At 44.5% G+C, this 15,010-nt stretch overlaps 4 protein-coding genes and 1 long non-coding RNA gene across 7 annotated transcripts; 3 read left to right on the forward strand and 2 right to left on the reverse strand.

Moving 5' to 3' along the window:
* Positions 1-2,098: 2,098 nt before the first annotated feature.
* On the forward strand, positions 2,099-2,841 carry LOC123257449. The gene is made up of 2 exons (XR_006507531.1): positions 2,099-2,148; positions 2,208-2,841. It is a non-coding gene; the product is annotated as an uncharacterized LOC123257449 (long non-coding RNA).
* A 1,447-nt stretch (positions 2,842-4,288) lies between these two features.
* On the forward strand, positions 4,289-6,128 carry LOC6500980 (melanization protease 1). The gene is made up of 4 exons (XM_001954257.4): positions 4,289-4,491; positions 4,699-4,862; positions 4,947-5,169; positions 5,228-6,128. Exons 1-4 carry the CDS (start codon positions 4,422-4,424, stop codon positions 5,950-5,952), a joined length of 1,182 nt encoding a protein of 393 aa, XP_001954293.1. The 5' UTR covers positions 4,289-4,421; the 3' UTR covers positions 5,953-6,128.
* Positions 6,115-7,252, reverse strand: LOC6499612 (charged multivesicular body protein 3). The gene is made up of 3 exons (XM_001954258.4): positions 7,079-7,252; positions 6,714-6,954; positions 6,115-6,659 (listed from the first exon to the last, which is right to left on the reverse strand). The coding sequence occupies exons 1-3, from the start codon at positions 7,121-7,123 to the stop codon at positions 6,265-6,267; spliced, it is 681 nt and encodes a 226-aa protein (XP_001954294.1). The 5' UTR covers positions 7,124-7,252; the 3' UTR covers positions 6,115-6,264.
* A 190-nt stretch (positions 7,253-7,442) lies between these two features.
* Positions 7,443-11,128, forward strand: LOC6500981 (ATP-dependent RNA helicase SUV3 homolog, mitochondrial). Of its 2 annotated transcripts, XM_014911347.3 has the most exons (7): positions 7,452-7,504; positions 7,611-7,914; positions 7,982-8,485; positions 8,544-8,853; positions 8,906-9,040; positions 9,101-9,730; positions 9,788-11,128. In XM_014911347.3, the coding sequence occupies exons 3-7, from the start codon at positions 8,077-8,079 to the stop codon at positions 10,188-10,190; spliced, it is 1,887 nt and encodes a 628-aa protein (XP_014766833.1). In that variant the 5' UTR covers positions 7,452-7,504; positions 7,611-7,914; positions 7,982-8,076; the 3' UTR covers positions 10,191-11,128. The 2 variants fall into 2 exon arrangements, with proteins under 2 accessions (XP_001954295.1, XP_014766833.1); XM_001954259.4 differs by having other exon boundaries at positions 7,443-7,914.
* Positions 10,227-14,705, reverse strand: LOC6499611 (synaptotagmin-14). 2 transcript variants are annotated; one of them, XM_001954260.4, is made up of 5 exons: positions 14,090-14,701; positions 13,865-14,026; positions 13,467-13,793; positions 13,174-13,406; positions 10,227-13,118 (listed from the first exon to the last, which is right to left on the reverse strand). In XM_001954260.4, exons 1-5 carry the CDS (start codon positions 14,133-14,135, stop codon positions 12,141-12,143), a joined length of 1,746 nt encoding a protein of 581 aa, XP_001954296.3. In that variant the 5' UTR covers positions 14,136-14,701; the 3' UTR covers positions 10,227-12,140. The 2 variants fall into 2 exon arrangements, with proteins under 2 accessions (XP_001954296.3, XP_032309568.1); XM_032453677.2 differs by having other exon boundaries at positions 13,174-13,793; positions 14,090-14,705.
* Positions 14,706-15,010: the final 305 nt, after the last annotated feature.

Below are 15,010 nucleotides of genomic sequence, written 5' to 3' on the forward strand. Positions count from 1 at the left end.
GTGGTGTGTGGGTGTGAAAGAACTACACTACAAAAAAAATAAAGGACAACGCCTTCTACCAGCCCCAAGCCCCGAGTGCTATGTTCGACCCCTCTACATGCATTACCTGCCAGCTCCTGATCCGCAAAGGACACGTCGCGACACAGCAGCCTTTCCAGCAGCTAAACTAGGTATTTTTAAGACGATCCTAACGATACGAACTCGCTCATATCCAATTAGCCGCATTGCCTATATTGTATTACTCGAACTATATTTAAGTGGTCACTTTACCGCCTCTTTATGAGATCCAGACCCAAGTGTGAGGAACCGCATTTTAGAATTAGCACGTTTGCAATTGTTGGATATTTAAAAGGTAGTTTTAACTAGGAGTTTTAGTTGACCCCAGAAGTAACGCACACGAAGCTTAGCGACAATTAGTTCCTTTATACTCGAAAATCGAAATGAGCCATTTTAGAGTCGTTCGAAAATCGAATTCGGTTTATCCAATAGGCACAACGATTAGAAGATAACAAATTTACGCTTCACCTACTAAATTGACTAGAAGGAAATATAGCAACCAAATGTGAAATCAGAGATGAATCAACAACGACATTAGTTTAAATCGATTAGAATAGTTCATTCGCCGCATTCAAAGACGTCTTTCAACACTTTCTCCAAACATTCCATATGCGAATGCCACAGATATAAGTAGTATATAGTATCTGGCCCGGTTGCTTTCCTCATTTGCCAAAATAATTCATAAGATTTTCAAAGTACCTGAAATTCCAATGACCCTAGTGGAAGTGTAGTTAATAGGTTAAGTTTCTTGAAATGACAAATATTGAACTTAATATGGAACGCCGATTATGGAACTTTCTGCACCCTCATTACCAATCGTGCTAAGCCATTAATCTATCTTCGAATTTCAACCATCCTTTAAGAGCTTCATCCGATAAATGATTTATGCAGCATTCTGCTGGCCGAGGAGTCCTTTCGGCCCCCAATTACTTGGCCTAAATAATTTCCCCTTTGACAATTATTCTTGACGAGCTTGGAAATGATATAAGCATTTTTCATCAATCATATAAATAAAACAATCATATCTAAACTTAAAAAATTTCGTGTCTTAATTTAAAAAAAAATTACATGGTTTTACAAGTTAAATAATACAAATCGAAATACATAATAAGAACGTAATTGAAAAAGAAAGCAAGAAAGAGTTAAAGAAAAATCAGAAGTAATTATAGCCTAAGTATATATAATTTACATACCAAAATGACCGACTGAAATTATTGTTAAACGTTTTATGAACTATACTTGCATATATACATATATTGATATGATCAAGTAAAAGGAAAAATAAAGAAATATATATACAAGAATTCATAATAATATATTAAAGTTTCTATACCCTAACCAATCATAAATTTGCGATTCAATATATACATGCATACCTTAATATAAAGATAGACGATCGAAGTCAAATTTTAACCGCGACGATGCCGCGACGAGCAAATCCAAGTTAATATAGTTATATAGTGCCATGAAAACCTATATATAGCCAATTCGAACATCAGTTTGGAGATGGGCATCGAAAACGTAATGTTTACTTCAATAAATAGAAACCCACTATCCATCGATCGAATGTGATCTGATGTTTTGATAATAAATTTCAAAATCGATTCAACGCAAGACTATTGGAAACAAATTCTATGCAGTTTGAGTTACAAATAGCCGATATTCAAAACGATATCATAAATGTCCTTATGAAAACAAAATAAAACGTGACAAAATACCAGCCTAGCAAGTTATTAAAGTTCAATTTAGTATTAATGCATTTCGAAAACGTTTCGAGAAAATAACTACCCAACGCCACTGGCTCTTTCGAAAGTACATATATATTTATAATAATCCGCAGGTCATTGTGCGTAAATACATATATACTCGCAGAGTCAGAGTCGGAATAGCGAATAAAATAAATGACACTGCGATTGCCAGAATTGTACGAGATCTAAATTGAATTGAATTGTATTGTATTGCATTGTAATATGTTGTATTGTATTTACTGTTGGATTGTATTTTAATATAGAACGAGTTAATTTCCAATAAACAGTTTTTAAATGCATTATGAGAACTCCAGTCGTTTCTTTATGGCATGGCCATGGGCGGGTAAGGATCTCCATACCATTCCATCCCCACATCCACTCCCATTCTATTTTAATAAATAGAGACCAGGACGACAGAGGAACACAGGAAGTTGTGCGCTGCCACGCAGATGAGTGTAGGAAGCTTTTATTGGAATTTAGTAAAACTCTTACCCAGCATTCTGTTCTGGTGTCTTTTTGCGAGCCCGCATTGTTTGGACATAAAATTCCAAAGTGCTTGGAATTCACAGTCTTCCGTGATGACTATGCTGCTGACTTCCTGCGTTGCCTTTGTCCCTGTGGCAGGGGCAACTTAGTCCTTCCGATGCAGATGGTGTCAAGGAGTGGAACATGATTGGGTGGGCTTCCTCCCTAGCTGCCATAGCTTCCTCGTCAGGACTCACGTTCGACAAATCAATACGGGGAATGCTTGCGATTCCAATACACATATTAGGTTTAATTAAAAAAGTTCGTCGTTGTTTCGGAACAATTGATTCTCCAAATAGACATCATGACATTTCATTCTTCCTGTCGGCCAGTCACATAATTCCTTTGAAATTGGCATCGCTGCTCTGGGGCTCAGAGTCCCGGTTGACCCAAAATCCGGAACATTTTTCCCAACTCCCACTTAAGCAACCCAACATTCGACCATTAGACCTGAATCTTATAAATTATTCAGTTAATGCTTTTAATTATACAAACGCATCCTCCCACCTCACATTTCACCGTCCAGTCCAGTCACTTTGCAGCCAGTCAAGTGTGAAGAAGCCGTGTTTATTAGCCTGAAGAAACAACTTCGGCGCCATCCTGACCCACCCTTCATCCATCTACCCTTTCCCGGTGGTCCTCAGATTCTACTTTAATTTAATAGGAGTAACCAGGGCGGGAGATACATACATGCGGGAGAGTATGTAGTGTGATAACCTCCGGCTTAAGCCCTAATGAAATGCATTGTCAAATGAAATGGTAAAATTGACGACGTCCACTTTTTCCTGAAGTGGCCATTGGCATTAAATCAGCAAACTAACTGCCACTAAACAAACAGCAACACACGCACCCTCGTCCTCGAAGGTGCCGGCTGGGCAGCTGAAAGCGCCGCCTTGCCAAGTGCCCACACACTCGCATCCTGTCCGTTCGATATAAACTTAAAAGCACTTGTAACAAATTGAAATCATCTATCTTACTTTTCGCATTCATTTGCACCACGACCCTCTTCTCAAGCACTCTCCCCAGTCGGTCCACTCGAAACTCTAGCCCCCAAAAAGTAATTTTCAAAGAGTTTGGGGTTTCCCGATGGTAAGTACTAATCGTGGGGATGTCTGAAAAAGGATATCTTCGGTAGGTCTTCTATCTCTCACGAGGAGAAGTAATTTGTTTTCTTCAAATAAATCCGATCTGCTCCATCAAGGACGTTATGTATGGAAAGCTAATACAGAATTATAATACAGAATTGGTATAATTATTTCAAAATAATAGACTTAGACTAATTGAAGTAAGCTAAAGGTTTATTAGTTCGTATAAAATAATCTTGAAGAAAACAATAATTTTTTAAAAATGGTTCAGGTTATATAGTGGATATATATATTGTTCTTCTTACGATAAACTTTATGGGGACTTAAGTAATTTTTACTTACTTCCAAATAATTATCTGAAAATTATATTTCCAATATTTCCAATTCTAACTTGGGTATGAGACTGTATGAATAATATAAATGCAATCGTCCTTATAATGACACTTGCACAAGCATTTAGGTGTCACAAGTTGTTCGTTTGTCTGAATAAAAAATTGAACGCCCTCTCAATCAGCTTGTCGGCTGCAGAAGTAGCAGTGCCATGGCTATTAAAGTGGGCCAAGACCTGTCAACCCCAAGTGCAGCAGGGGATAGACCCATCCCACCGCTGGAGTGGAAATTGCCCCAATGCCTGATGAGTCGGCGAGAGTACAAGAAATTTCACTGAATTCACCAATATAGAGTTAGCTTGCACATTTAATAACCCTCCTCCTTTCAAGCAAGAGAGAACGCATAACCCAAACCAAAACCAGAATCAAACCCAGGCGGACTCAGACTCAGACCGGACTTGGAATCTCTTCTTGATTCTGGTTTTCTCCCGCCATTGGAGTGGGAGAAAACCGCCGCTCGCTCAGCTGGCTGATAAGCTTGGCCTCAGACTCAGAACGAGATGTGTGAGGGCCAGTCCGTTCACCAGGCCAGTCGCAGTCAGTGAGGTTCCAACACGCTTTGCGCTTTGAGTGGTTCCGCCGCACAGAGTCCCAAGTACCAAATACAATCTATCGCCATGGAGCAACGCCTTCTTCTGGGAGTTCTGGCAATATTACTAACCGGAGCTAGTGATGTTAAGTCCCAGGGTAAGTTCTTTTCCAAGGAATTGTTTATATGGGAGCTGGAAGTTGGGTACAATTTGGTTGAAATGATCAACTATCAGCGCTGAACTTGACCCCAGCGATGCGACAACAAACTGGCTCAACGGGGGGCATTCCCAATCTCGTTTTCGTTCCGTTCCCAATCCCGCGCAATAGCCTTGTTATAAATTTGTATTTTTCTTTCTTCTACAGAAGTCTTTGGGTATTGCACAACGCCGGACGAAAGTAATGGGAGGTGCATTAATCTCAGAGAATGTGGATACCTGTTCGAGGTAGTCCAACGTGGAGTCATTTCTCCTGAGGACCGAGAGTTCTTGAAATCGAGTCAGTGCGGCTACCGCAACGGGCAGGTGCTTGTGAGTATCCGATACCCGATCGGGTTTATCCCCAGATTCGATGAGTCAGGCGCTTATTTACCATTCACCTCGACATCGTTGCAGGTTTGCTGCGCCAACAGCGGAACCCGCAATCAGCTTCCGCTGTGGGGAAACCAGGGTCAGCCTGCCCCAAGACCAGTGACCCAACCCTCTGGATCTGGGTCCGGATCCAGCCTTCTACCCAAGGCGCCCTATTGTGGCGACAACTTCGAAAACCGCGTCGTTGGCGGCGTGGAGACCGGCAAGAGGGAGTTTCCCTGGATGGCACTGATCGAGTACACAAAACGTAAGTGTCCACAACTTTCCACTAACCACTTAAATGAGACCACATTATCCGCCTCCAGCTGGCAACATCAAGGGCCACCACTGTGGCGGTTCGCTGATCAACAACCGCTATGTGCTGACTGCAGCGCACTGTGTAGCAGCTATTCCCTCCGACTGGCAACTGACCGGAGTGCGCCTCGGCGATTGGGATACGCGGACGAACCCTGATTGCACCACCGAGTTTAACGGGCGGGAGGATTGCAACGACCCTTATGTAGACATTGCAGTGTCGGAGCGAATTCCGCATCCGCAATACCCAGGCAATGCGCGTGACCAGCTGCACGACATCGCACTTCTTCGACTTCGGGATGAGGTTAAATACAGCGACTTCATTTCTCCCGTGTGCCTGCCCAGCCTGCCTTCACAGCGCGATCAGATGTTCCTTGGCCGCAAGGCTGTTGTCGCCGGATGGGGTCGCACCGAAACAAATGCTACGTCTAGCGTCAAGCTAAAGGCGGAACTGGATCCGGTGTCAACACGATCCTGCAACGAGCGGTACGCCAGTCAACGGCGGACAGTGACCACCAATCAGCTATGTGCCGGAGGCGTCGAAGGAGTAGACTCTTGCCGAGGAGACTCTGGGGGCCCCCTACTTCTCGAAGACTATTATGAAGGAAACTCTAATTACTATATTGCCGGAGTGGTTTCCTATGGCCCCACACCCTGCGGCCTGAAAGGGTGGCCAGGTGTATATACTCGTGTGGCGGCCTACATCGACTTCATTGAGAACAACATCAGACCTTAAGTTGACTTTTACATAAAAATGAATAGCCGATCTTACAAAGGATTGTCACAGCAAAAATCGATTTTTAATACAAGGTAAATTATAAAATAATTAAATTTAATTTGAATAAATTAAATGTAAAAGCGGGTGGTCCAACATAATTTGAACTGGGACACTGTACACTTAAAAGATAAAAACGGATTGTTATTCAAAGATTATTTTGGTTTAAACAGAGTTCAAGGTTCGCGTGCTTATCGGAGTTACAATTTCAAAGGGACCTGCCAGGTTGTGGGTTACGAATCACTACTTTAAGCTAAATGCAACCACTTAACTCTACGAGCGCAACGAGGCCAGCCGCTTTTGCATCTCCTGCAGCTCTTCGCCTTCATCGTCGTCGTCTTCTTCTTCTTGCACTGCAACGCGGGACGGCGCAGCAGCAGCTTTGTCCGCGGGCGTAGCTTCTGGAGGCAAGGGAGCTTCACCCAGTTTGCCATCGGTTATCTCCCACAGAACCTTGTCGACCTCCTTGGCCGCCTCTTCCTCAAGCTCCTCGGACTCCTCCAGCGAATCCATGGTTTCGTCCAGCATCTCTTCGATGATCCCCGCCTTCATCATTTCCTTCGACATGTCGCGCATGATGCCAGCCAGCTCTGGATAGCGAACCAGGTTTTGCATTGCTTGCATCACTTCCGTCGACTTCTGCAAAGATCCTGCGACTCGCAGAGTAGCTGAAAGAATATAAGTTTTTATTTCGTTCAGGTACTAAAGAAAGGGCCACCAACCTAACTGATTCTTCATCTGCATTTGTATGGAATTTAGATGCGCTTTCGACGTGTATATGCGGTTAACGGCCTTCCGAGAGTTGACGATTTCCTTGGCCAGAATGACGCAGGTGTCACGGTCGTTCTTCTGGGCAGCCTGCTTTAGAGAGCGTTTCACTTTCTCCTCTTCGCGCTGAATGCTCCGTATCTGCCGATCCAGCTGGTTTCCCTCCTTCCGTATTTTGTGCGTCCATTCTTGCACCTAATTTCAGAGTTCCAGATAATCAAGAAATATGTCAGAGTAACAAATTAATAAAAACAACGGGAACATGACATCATTTCGCAAAAACCTCATTTCTGGAGGTCACTGGTGCGCCACACCTTACCTGTTCTTTGGGGTCTTTACTTGGAGTTTTGCCGAACAAACCCATTGCAATTTTCTGGGGTGAGAATCTTGTTTATTGCTTTATTATTTAAACTTGTATTTTGTTTTTAAAAGGCCAAGTGAGTCATTTTGTTAGAGCAAACATAAGGGGGCTGCCAACTTATAGACAAATTCTAGGGAGGAGACATTAATCGGATTGGATAAAAATGTGGATTCTTAAATTCAAATATTTTATAAACTTGATATATGCATATATATTAGTATTATTATTATAATAAATAATAAATAATATAAATATATATTTAATAATAAAAAAAATCCAAATCAAATTGTCGAAGTGGCAACCCTCATGTAGTAACAGTGACGTCACACAAAGCGTATAGCCCCCACCTTAAAAACAGCTGAGCCTCAGCTGCACAGTCTCCCGGTATGTTATATCAGAACCGAAAACGTGGATTGAGTTCCTTGCGATTTTCGCCAATTTGCTGAATTAAAATAAATCTGAATATCCCTCAACACATTCTGCTATGCAGCAAACAAGGCGCTGCATCAGCCTGCTGGGCGTCGCCCGACAACCCCATTGTCTTCGTCCGTGTTTTTGGGCAGAACCTGGCATCCGGCAATTGCACCGGGCGGCGATTGCATATGCTCGGAAGAAGCAGGAGACCAACGTCTCCACACTTTTCAAGCCGGTCCAGGTACAGGCCAATGTTGATGCCGAGGACGTGGGCTCGGAGCTAGTTGGTAAACTGGAGAAGGCGGAGCTGCTAAAGATCCTGAACAAGTTCACTCAACGCCGAGAAGTTAAAGCACTATGCAGCGAAAACGGATTGGATTGTGAGTTTCCATTCTTTTTAAAACCCATTGATTGTCTAATCCAAAGAATTCCCTCTCCATTATCTAGCCTATTTGCAGCAACAGGCCTTTGGTTCCTTCCGGCGTTATTGTATCGAGGCGGAGAATCTTCCGGTGGACCTGCACATAATATTCAGTGACATTATGCAAGGAGCAGGACACATCGACGATATTTTTCCTTACTTCCTCCGTCATGCCAAAACCGTGTTCCCGCATCTTGATTGCATGGATGATCTGAAGAAGATATCCGATCTGCGACAGCCGGCCAACTGGTACACGAATGCCCGCGCCATTACCCGAAAAATAGTGTTTCACGCTGGGCCCACAAACTCCGGCAAGACGTATCACGCTATGGAGAGATACCTGACTGCTAAGTCCGGTGTGTACTGTGGGCCTCTCAAGTTGCTCGCCACGGAAGTGTTCAACAAGGCCAACGAACGAGGTACTCCCTGCGACCTGGTCACTGGCGAGGAGCGAAAGTTTGGCATCAGCGAGAGCTCCCCCGCAAACCATGTAGCGTGCACGGTGGAAATGACATCGGTTAACACTCCATGTAAACTTGCATTGCCCAAAAACAAAACACTGTAATCTAAAGCACTCTTTCATTGCAGATGAAGTTGCTGTGATCGATGAGATTCAGCAAATCCGCGACCCTCAACGTGGCTGGGCATGGACGCGGGCGTTTCTGGGGCTGATTGCCGAAGAAGTGCACGTCTGTGGGGAGGCCGGATCATTGGGACTTCTGGAGAAAATTTGCGAAACCACCGGGGAAACTGTTGAAGTGCGACGTTATGATCGACTCACCGAGTTAACCGTGGAAAACACAGCTCTGGGGTCCCTGGACAACGTCGTACCTGGCGACTGCATAGTCTGTTTTAGCAAGCATGACATATACACAGTTTCGCGCGAAATCGAGGCCAGGTGAGTAAGTTTCCGCCAGCAAAATATTCAGTTTTAATTGTTCTTCTCTTAGAGGAAAGGAGGTAGCCGTTATCTATGGAGGCCTGCCGCCAGGAACCAAACTCGCACAAGCCGCTAAATTTAATGATCCCGCCAATAGTTGTAAAGTAATGGTAGCCACAGATGCGATTGGAATGGGCTTGAACTTGTGAGTAGGAGAGTCCCTTACTTCTAAATCGACACAATTGATATGTTTATCTCTTTATAGGAGTATACGCCGAATAATATTTTACTCCTTGGTGAAGCCGACAATGAACGAAAAGGGTGAGCGTGAGATCGACACCATTTCAGTATCATCCGCCCTTCAGATAGCAGGGCGCGCTGGTCGCTTCCGGACGCAGTGGGAGCATGGTTATGTGACCGCCTTTAAGCCAGAGGATCTGCAGATCCTGCATCGCATATTGTCGCAAACACCTGATCCGCTAAAGCAGGCTGGCTTGCATCCCACTGCCGATCAAATAGAACTCTATGCCTACCATCTGCCAAACTCGTCCCTCAGCAACCTAATGGACATTTTTGTGAATCTGTGCACAGTGGACGACTCGCTGTATTTCATGTGCAACATTGAGGACTTTAAGTTCCTTGCTGAGATGATACAGCACGTTCCCCTTCCTCTGCGCGCCCGCTACGTCTTTTGCTGTGCTCCCATCAACCGAAAGATGCCCTTTGTGTGTTCAATGTTCCTCAAAATAGCACGGCAGTACAGCCGCAACGAACCCATCACCTTTGATTTCATTAAAAAGAACTGCGGCTGGCCGTTTAAGCTGCCGAAAACCATCCTTGACCTCGTCCACTTGGAAGCAGTATTTGACGTGATGGATCTATATCTTTGGCTGAGGCAAGTTTGTTTTTTTTAACGAGACCAATAATATCATTAATTGAATTTTTTGTACAGCTACCGATTCATGGATCTTTTCCCGGAGGCGAATAACGTGCGAGAGGCCCAAAAGGAGTTGGACGAGATCATTCAGCAAGGAGTCTTCCAAATAACCCGACTACTCAAGAACACTGAGGCGAGCCAGGACGGAGATGTGTCGAGCTACACTGTGCGGCGAATAACCCATACCAAAGAACCTCGTATTCCCAGTGCGTCGCGGGGTCGCCTTACGGAGAGATTGCTTGCCCAGGGCCTTCTTACGCCGGGAATGCTGAGTGAGTTGCGTAAGGAGTGGGACGCCCAGCAGGGAAGCCAATCCAGTGGGAGTGCCAAGGAGTCTCTGGACACAAACACAGATAGTGACGACGAGGATAATTTATCCGGAAACAGTAAGAAGCTGAGGCGAAAGCGCCGAAAATAAGCGTTAAGTTTAAGTGATAGACAATAGGCTAAGGTATAAGCTTTATAAATAGGTCAGTTGTTTTATATAATATATTTTTATTTTAAGTGGCAATTATGTAATATTAAAATTATTTTTTGATAATCAACGATGACAATTTAATTGTTTAAATTGAAGATTAGAAAGATGCAATCTGCTTCAGACAAAAATAATCACTTCATTAGCATTTAATATATGGAGGGAGATTCTACTCAGAGCCTGAAATACTTGACATTAAATCCGCGCTTAGTGGCGAGGCTAACGGCTGTCGTACTCTCAAAATTGGGGATATTTTTTTTGTAATACTGGCATTTATGTTTTAACGATTTAGATTTGTTGATAGTCCCTTAGCTGTCTAGCCTCACCTGCCTCCCGAAACGAATTCATAGACTTAGCGTAAAATTCTGTTTGTTGCAACAACGAACACACGATCACTTGAAGTGTGACTATAAAATATTCGACATTTAAAACATATAGATTTTTAAAAGATACAAATATTATCCGTTACAAAATACATTCATATGGTTGTTCGTATAACTAATATTAAGTTTTTTGCATTAGAATTGCAATAGTTTAATAGATGCTATCTGCTTTTGTTATTTTTTTTTAGTTTGAATTAAAACAAAGTAGTACCAATAATTATTAAAGCTTTCATATCTCCGTGTATAAGTTAAACTTATGTACTTTCAGAAACAGTGACCTGTCGTTTATAGAACTCTTGAGAATTCAATCATATGCAAGTTCCCGACCGAGCCCGCCCTTCCGATCTTTGAATCGGAATAGTAGAGCATTAAGAAAATTCTCCTATTACCTGACTGCAATACTTGTAACGTTCATGTATCCATATTAGCTTATATCTTATCAACTTCCGCTTCCAACTCCCCTTTCCGGTTGTACATCGATCTTTGTGCGTTCGAATTCTAAGGTACCGATATTAATATTTTGTCAGTATATCAAAAACTGGAACATGCGCATGGGCCTTGATCAAAATCACAAGAATTAATTATGTAGTTAGGTGTTTCGGGTATGTATGCATGTAGGTTTGCAGGTATATTAATATAAAGACAGGGGCGCACTCACAAATACACCGTTAAGCATTTAATTAAAATTTTAAAATGTATGTAGTTTTAGGAAAAGTTGGAGTTAGTTTAACCGGACGATAGGTAGGTATAATTATTTTATTTGGTTTATTTGTGAGTGCGCCCTTGTTCGCATATGCATATTATCATATTTTTATCGACTACAATGGTTCGTTTTTGTTTTAATTTTTATCCGTTTTTAATAAAAAAGTGCTACTCTTAAAAGACGTCGTGTTCTCCGTGTTAGGCTTAATATTTTAAGATACGATGCAGAAAGGTTTAATTACAAAAATTCGACATTCGAGCAGACCTTTAGTATCTGCCTCATCGGCTATTTAGTATTATTCATTATCACAAACAATCATAAAATTCAAATTGAGTAAGTTTTAAGTATTTGGCTGCCGTTCACAAGCCATTGCGTATAAAATTCCGATATTCTAGGTTCTCATTTTCGTGTATCTCACATTTTATCAAAAAATGTGTGTCAAATGGTTTACAAATACAAATATTCCTCAGCCCGTTTCAGATCCGGGCCAGATCCGGAGGACAATCCAAGCATTACGGTCTGGATAGTCCTGCCGGCTCCCAGCTACAACAATTGTGGTCGGTCCTGTTTGGACCGCCAAAAAACAAATCACAAACTTCGCGCTTGGCCTCGGCTCTAGACAAAGTCGAGCTCGAGGCCCGGCTCAATGTCCACTGCAACGGCGTTGTCTGCAGGGAATTGGTCACCATCGTCCTCGGCATACGAATCCTTCGCAGCCTTCTCCCGGGACCGGTCCTTGAAGGCGGTCAGGCCCAGCTTCCGGAGGGCCTTGCCGCTGCGACTCGAGGACTGGCCCAACTGCTCGAATCAGGAATCGACCAAAACGTGCCATCGGGCCAGCATCTCGCCCTTGGGCATCTCACACACATCCGTCCAATGCGCCACCTCCTCCGGTCCGGACGAGTTCAGACCCATGCTGAACCAGCCGACCATCTCATTCTTCTTCATGTGTCGCTTCGCATAAACGGAGATCATCAGCGTAACATCGTTGAGCTGGAAGAGAGCCACCTGGAAGGCAAACGTCTCCTTGAAAAGTGGATTTGGCTGGCCTCGGCGGATCGAGGTCTTGGCGCGCGATATCTCCTGCCCGATACTGCTCACCATGACCATCTTTACGTAGGTGTCCGGAGCCTTGTTTAGGGATAGGCTGCGGAACTGGCTGCCCTTAATGACCTCCACGCTCAGCCGACCTGTCACTCCGTTGTAGCTCAGGCCCAATAGCAGCTCCGACACGCCGCCATGCTGCATGGACGATGTGGAGCCCGCACTCTCCGACCGCGCCAGACTCAGGAGATCGCTGGTGGAGCCCAAAACCGAGGATGTGTTGCGCGGTTCCAACGGCAGCCACAGGTTCGTTTCCAGTTCCAGGTCAACGGTAGCGAAGCTCACGTAAGCCTCGCCGATGAGACGCTCCTTGCGCAACCGTTCGCATCCGTACAGTCGCACCCGCAGTCCCATGTTGTTCACGTCCTCCGGGTTGACGCGATGGAGCAAGAAGCTCTCCATGTACTGCGGGTTCTCGCCGCTGCGGATTTTGGTCTTGAGCTTCTGCTTTTTTGTGGGCAGCATCAGCATTCGCACCTGGGTGTGCGTTGGCTGGCCACTGGCCAGTGGCGGCAGGCTGCGCGCCTGCATCACGTGCACCGTCATCTTCCGCATTGGCGCGTCGTAGAGCAGCGAGAGCTCCAGCTCGATTGGGCCGCGAGGGGTCACCTTCGCATCGCCGCCCACCAGCATGTCGTCGGACTTAATCGACCGGAGATCACTGGTGTCAAAGAGGGGTTCCTGAAAAGGATAATAGTTTGTAAAAATTTAATTTTTAATAAAAGGAAGTCCTTACGTCATCGTTGTTGTTGTTATTGTTGTTGGTGCTGATGGTGTTGTTGTTGTTAGCCACGCTGGAGTTGTTGTTGTTGCAGGAATTGGACATGGGCACCACAACAGAATTGCTGTCACGCTCCTTGTCATGCTTGGGCGGCATCACCACCTCGACCCTGTGCTGATACCTCAAGGCCTGCGTCTTGGCCCGATGATCCGCGTACGGATTTCGGTAAGACGACGCCGGGTGAGAACCTGTCAATATGTCCAATTCAATCAATAGTCCTGACACATCCTCTGCCTGACGCTGCTTACCCTTGCTCTCGCCCGTGAGGATACCTGTATGACTGTCCACAGAGGCCTCCATGGAGTCGTTGGAGCTACACTCGCTGTGCGACGACGGGATGCCGACCTTACCCCTCTCGGCGACAGCCAACGGGTCACGGGTCACGGTGACCCGCTGTAGGTCGGAGCCGGCGTGATGGTAATTGAAGCTGTGGGCTGTCAGGGGATTCGCCTGGTTGATTCCCATGCCATAGTTGCCGTGCTTATCGCCCAGCTGATGCTGTTGGTGCCAACGTAGCCGGCGCAGAATGTCCTCCTCCGAGTCCGAGCTGGTATTTTCATACCGCCGTTTCCGAGCTGCAATGGCACGGGGACTCAAGGTTAGATTAAGGAACCTAAGGGGGAGCCTGCTGGCTTGTTGTACTTACTAATCTTCTGGACGCACTTGGCCGCCAAATGGCGCTCATCGCAGCAGTTGATGGCATGCCGGTAGTGGAAGCAGCACTTCCGGCTGATGTAAAGAAAGAGCAGGAGCAGCAAAACCAGCACCCCGAAGAAGACGCCGAGTAGTGTGGTCACTTCTACAGTGCCTGTAAGGGAAGGTGCCGTCAGCTGGAAGGACATGTTAGGGGTCGGGGCTACAGGCAACGTACCCAGAGTGGGGGTGCTATCCAGGCCAGAAGCAGAAGTGACAATCATCTTTGCTCATGCGACGGTCGCGGCGATTCCAACTCACTCTCACTCTCTCTACCTTCTCTACACAAACCTCATTGCGGCAGGTGGAAATCCCAGAGCCTCGGTCGCTTTTGTTTTCACTGCAATAGGAAAGTGAAAGCGAAAGCTCTGGATGTGACAGCGCAACGGGACAGGATAAAGGAAATCGATTTTTCGCAGGGGAAATGGCTGTGCCTCTGCCTCCACAAAAACTTGTAATTTGCGTATTTATTATTTCGTTTTACTTTTTTTCGCCACTAAATTTAAAAAAATATATATATATTTTTTGCAGAAACTTCGTTTTTTTTTTACTATTAGCTAGCTGGGTTTCACATAAGGATAATACATTCGAAGTTATAAATATTTTTGACAATGTGCGAGGTAGACGCAGATACGATTCTTAAATAATAAACCCGAAATCTTCACTGGAATTATTTCTACTGCGATAAAATGTGGTGTCCTTACACTCTACAGGAAAAGTGGCTCGGAAGGACTGGAGAGCTTAAACCCTCTACCCCAGATTGTGTACATAAAGCGCTTGGAAAAGCTTTCCTTTGACAGTTGCATGACAGAGTCACCTAACAACTGTTGCTTATTTGTATTTGGGTCGCAATGGATGGAACTTACATCGTTATATATGTATCTGCAATATGCAGTGGATTATTTTTTAAATCACCGTCATTTTTTTTTTTAAGTTTTAAATCGAGTTAAAGCAGACGTTATCCGTTAAAATACTTATTTTTAATTTCATATCTGAAGTGTTCTGTTAAGTAGACTGTTATTTTGGAATGTTAATCGATGTCTTTTCTTTAAGCATTTAGCACCAACCTTTGGCATCCAGAATATTTGAAAAGGCAACA

Source organism: Drosophila ananassae, chromosome 2L, assembly GCF_017639315.1.
Source record: "Drosophila ananassae strain 14024-0371.13 chromosome 2L, ASM1763931v2, whole genome shotgun sequence".
NCBI classification, from domain to species: Eukaryota; Metazoa; Arthropoda; class Insecta; order Diptera; family Drosophilidae; genus Drosophila; species Drosophila ananassae.

Bases quoted from the DNA above. Each gene is read 5' to 3' on its own strand.
- LOC6500981 (XM_001954259.4), top strand. From the start codon at position 7,605: ATGCAGCAAACAAGGCGCTGCATCAGCCTGCTGGGCGTCGCCCGACAA. The intron at 7,915-7,981 runs GTGAGTTTCCAT...TCCATTATCTAG, and splicing joins CAGCGAAAACGGATTGGATT to CCTATTTGCAGCAACAGGCC. The intron at 9,731-9,787 runs GCAAGTTTGTTT...TTTTTTGTACAG, and splicing joins GATCTATATCTTTGGCTGAG to CTACCGATTCATGGATCTTT.
- LOC6499612 (XM_001954258.4), bottom strand. From the start codon at position 7,123: ATGGGTTTGTTCGGCAAAACTCCAAGTAAAGACCCCAAAGAACAG. The intron at 6,955-7,078 runs GTAAGGTGTGGC...CTCTGAAATTAG, and splicing joins GTAAAGACCCCAAAGAACAG to GTGCAAGAATGGACGCACAA. The intron at 6,660-6,713 runs GTTGGTGGCCCT...ATATTCTTTCAG, and splicing joins GCAGATGAAGAATCAGTTAG to CTACTCTGCGAGTCGCAGGA.
- LOC6500980 (XM_001954257.4), top strand. From the start codon at position 4,422: ATGGAGCAACGCCTTCTTCTGGGAGTTCTGGCAATATTACTAACCGGA. The intron at 4,863-4,946 runs GTGAGTATCCGA...ACATCGTTGCAG, and splicing joins ACCGCAACGGGCAGGTGCTT to GTTTGCTGCGCCAACAGCGG. The intron at 5,170-5,227 runs GTAAGTGTCCAC...ATCCGCCTCCAG, and splicing joins ACTGATCGAGTACACAAAAC to CTGGCAACATCAAGGGCCAC.
- LOC6499611 (XM_032453677.2), bottom strand. From the start codon at position 14,135: ATGATTGTCACTTCTGCTTCTGGCCTGGATAGCACCCCCACTCTGG. The intron at 14,027-14,089 runs GTACGTTGCCTG...CTTCCCTTACAG, and splicing joins GGATAGCACCCCCACTCTGG to GCACTGTAGAAGTGACCACA. The intron at 13,119-13,173 runs GTAAGGACTTCC...TATCCTTTTCAG, and splicing joins ATAACAACAACAACGATGAC to GAACCCCTCTTTGACACCAG.